We start from the raw sequence: 4074 nt of genomic DNA, 5'->3' as shown, positions 1-4074 counted from the left end.
ATAGCAATGAAAACATTAAATGCTTTGACAATAAATATATACAGAAAATTCATCTGTGGAAGCCGCGGCGCTGTAAAAATCAAATCATCTGAGCCAGCCCGGCTAAAACAACTGGATGGCCTACCTGCCTGTCAGCCTTCCACCTGTGCACAAACTTAGATTTTTTTCAGTTGTGTACTTTCAAAAGTTTCAAATTCTACCGCACTCGAGCTGGTTTCTCCATTCTTACCTTACCTTTAAATGGGATTGCTACCACTCACAAATATGATGCTACAGCTACAAGGTGATTAGCTTAGCTTAGCCTAGCATAAAGCAAACCTAAGGGGGGCACAGTTAGCACATTACCTCCTGTAAAACTGAATTACCATCCTAAAGTTTTTAACGTATATATTTAAAAAGAGGTAGCCTATATTAATTAGCTTTAGAGACAGTGGTGTGATGTTTTACTTTGGACAGAGCTAAGCTAGCTGTAGTGTACACATGTTTCCATTAGGCTAAATGAAGCCAACTGACTGCTAGCTTTAGCTTCATAATTAGCTTACAGACATGAGTGGTGTCACTTTCGTCTAACTTTAGACAAGGGGGAAAAAACATGTTGTGAACTGTTTCTTGAAGTTAAAGTCTCTTTCTTTCTATTTTAGTTCTGGAAAATTATGCTACATCCCAATACGTATATTTAGATTCAATACACATCAAACTGCAACTTCAGTAATATGCAAGAGCCAACACGAGTGATTGTCAGTTCCACTAACCTGCTCATCATCTGCAGGATTTAAACTTTATTAGATAAACAATAAAACACTGTTTCCTGCGATCAAGACGGAGGGAGGCACCTTGAAGTCTCACAAGGTTGAGCGTCAGAAGGGATAATCAGGTATCTTTAGCACGTTTTCTCCACCTCCAGACACCCAAAATAGGTGACCACCCAATTCTCCTGGGCACTGACCAACCCAACAAAACATCACCAAATAAAATCTTTACAAGGACCTCCTGGCATGCTGCTGATTTCATTTTAGAACCCTAATGAGCACAATGCCTTATGCATCTTAAAAAAAGTATATTCTTTCCCAACAGATTTCACCCTCCCTATGTTCTCTCCTCTCTTTTGGTGGTGAGGTTTTTCTAAACATCCCCACTGGCTTCTAAAAACAAAACACCCAGAATTGAAAATTATGCCGCATTATGTAATTGTGGGCTCGTGCTAAAAAAACACACACATCTTGGGTGTAATGTGTACTTGTGTTGAATTAACTTTCTACTGTTTCATTCAAAGAAAGGGTGTGAAGCAGCTAGAGAGCCACACTGGCACCAGGTTTTTTTTTCTTAATGAAGCTCGACTGACTATTGCCTTTCACACTTTTGGCTAAACCAATCAGATGTTGCCATTATCTTCATGAGCCAGCCATATCTTTGCTGTCAAACAGTTTTCCACTCTGCTGCTCTCATTTGAGATTTCAGTGTGAATGATCACTCTCAGCTCAGGTTCCTTCCACCATCAGAAGCCACGCCCGAGGTCACATCCAGATCTTCAGTGTGCCTGACTCAGGGAATATATCTGTACAACTACTCACATACTGTAGAACCAGCCCCCTAAAATTGATTATATATCAAATATATAATATATGCACCAAAAAAGAATCCTTGGTTCAGATGTGCAAATCAAAGGCTAAAACTACCCTGTCCTGCACCAGGCCACGTCATATCATCATGACCGATGAGTTTGTGCACATAAGACCACAGTGTTTCAAAGTCACTAAGTACAATTAATCCAGTAAATAACTTAAGCACAATTTTTAGGGAGTTGTATTATAATTTTTAAAGTAACATTTCCTGCCCCTGTAAACTCTTTAGCTGTTGTACTTTTTACCAATCTGCACGTATTCGATGCTTTAAGTTACTTGAAGATTCTGATTATAATTACAAAATGATTAACAAACAATTAGGATGAATGTCCGCAATAAAGATTTTACTTGGCTGATATTTTGTTGAAATTCACAAGCTACCAAGTAGTAATTATAATAAAAAGCTGCAACATAAAAAAATTATGTGCATTAATAATGCATCAATAATCATAATTCAATAATACGATAACAAATTTTCTAAAACGTGACATTTTGTGTTTATTTCTATATATATTTTTGATCTTTGCTAGCACTTCGTTACTTTTACTTTAAGTAAAATTGTCAATGCAATACTTTTTTCATCACATACTTTTTTATCTGCAACTTTTAATTTAGTAAAAGAGTACTTTCTCCACACAATAAAAGACTCAAGTGATGTTTCTATTGAAGAGAGTCGGAGGCAAAATAATTTCACATGCAGATTTGTCTTTATTGAAAAGCAGAACATGCAGTATAAAGTGAAACAGGGCCTTAATACTCAATCATTCATTAACATTGTTCTTGAAATGATTTGATTAGTTTTTATTGACAGAGTTAAATAATATAATTAATTTAGCCTTGATACTTACAGTATATATTTTCATTATTATTACTGTTATATATTAATCACATTGTTTTATATAGAGAAATGTAGAGAGAAAATATTTTTACCAAATGATTTAACAAACATAAATGGACTCTGCTTTCTACTTCAGTGAGTGTTCAGAACTCTCTGCCTTTACTGATAGAAACACAGGTACTCAGTGCAGCCATTGTTGCACTCATTGAGATTTCTCTCGATAACGGTGACACCATGCTTCTCATAATCTTTAACCAAATCTGTGTTGAGCAGCAGGGCGATGCTCTTAATGGGTTGGTTGGATCCCTCTTTCTTGTACCACATGTACACTGGTTTACCTCCGGTCCCCTCGTTCAGGTTAACACTCACTGGATGGTACTGTTGCTGCTGATAGCTCTGATGCTGACTATCATTGATGGAGACTTGCAGATCTTTGAGTGCCTTCTCGGGGTCCGTGGTCCGACGGTACCAGATGAAGACATAGGCTCCATCTGCACCTCTGTTAGTATCTTCATCCATACGGATGTAGCCATCGCGAAAGTAGTCGGTGTCTAATCCGTAGGAATCAGTGGCAGTGATATCACAGATGTAGGTTTGTTTCTCTCTCTTCAGCCACAAGTGGATCCAGTTACCACCAGCCACGCGGTTCAGATCACAGGACACTCTCTCATAACCAACACCAAACTTTGGAGCTTCATTGTGTGGATCCGCAGTGACAGTGATTTCCACTATGGGAGTATCAAACTCTCCGGTCCCTTTGGAGTACCAAAGGTAGAGGTTATTACCTCCTGCTCCAGCATTGAGATCTTTGTAGATCTGTGTGTACCCTGCTTCGATCAAACCTTTAGCCATATTTTCGTTGAAGGAAACTTGAACCTTTGTGATCGGCTCTGATCCATGTTTGTACCAAAGATAGATGGCATTTCCTCTTGGTCCTTTGTTCAGATCGACATTGATTTTGTTGAAGCTTTCTGATTGGTAGAATTGCTCCTCAGCTGGATTCAGGGACACTTGAAGATCTGTGATGTATGCCTTTGTGATGTGTTTGGCCATTGTGGTAAACTGCAATCAAATGACACATCATGATTAAATACAAAGCACAAGTTATATGCATTCATTTTCCTGTTCAGGTGAGCTCCCATTTGAATAATAGAAAAATTATAAATTATTAAACATTGATCACCATAATGACATAAAAATTACATTTCCTTTTAATTCTGCATTCTGAAGACAGTCAATCTGGTAAAGTAAGTCACACACGTATTATATTGATGAACACTTACGTGTCTGCTGACAGTGAATGATAGGCTGTAAGAAGTCAACTGATCTGCTGAAGTCTGTTGTACTTACCACAGGTCAGCTGCCTTTATATAGAGAACAGAGATGCTGTGGGTCATTGTGCAATGTTTTTCTTAATATCAAACCTTTTTCTTAATATCAAACCTTTTTCTTAATATCAAACCTGTCCCCATGAGGAAGTGTGAATTAGGGAAAAAACTTAAATGGCTTTCTTCTTTGGGCCATACACATCCCCCTTGTCAACATTTTTGGCGGCACATTGAGGAAGAAAAGTGGATCAAGGTCCAAGTTAGTTATACTTCATTAATTCTGTGT

At 37.9% G+C, this 4074-nt stretch overlaps 1 protein-coding gene across 1 annotated transcript; it reads right to left on the bottom strand.

Moving 5' to 3' along the window:
• Nucleotides 1–2361: 2361 nt before the first annotated feature.
• LOC104956446 (uncharacterized) lies at nt 2362–3843 on the bottom strand. The gene is made up of 2 exons (XM_010783928.1): nt 3744–3843; nt 2362–3522 (listed from the first exon to the last, which is right to left on the bottom strand). The coding sequence occupies exon 2, from the start codon at nt 3511–3513 to the stop codon at nt 2620–2622; it is 894 nt and encodes a 297-aa protein (XP_010782230.1). The 5' UTR covers nt 3514–3522; nt 3744–3843; the 3' UTR covers nt 2362–2619.
• Between the last annotated feature and the right edge of the window lie 231 nt (nt 3844–4074).

The sequence above is a fragment of the Notothenia coriiceps genome, unplaced genomic scaffold, assembly GCF_000735185.1.
Source record: "Notothenia coriiceps isolate Sejong01 unplaced genomic scaffold, NC01 NC01_scaffold00026071, whole genome shotgun sequence".
Classification (NCBI taxonomy): domain Eukaryota; kingdom Metazoa; phylum Chordata; class Actinopteri; order Perciformes; family Nototheniidae; genus Notothenia; species Notothenia coriiceps.
This window is presented reverse-complemented; position numbering and strand designations above follow the sequence as displayed.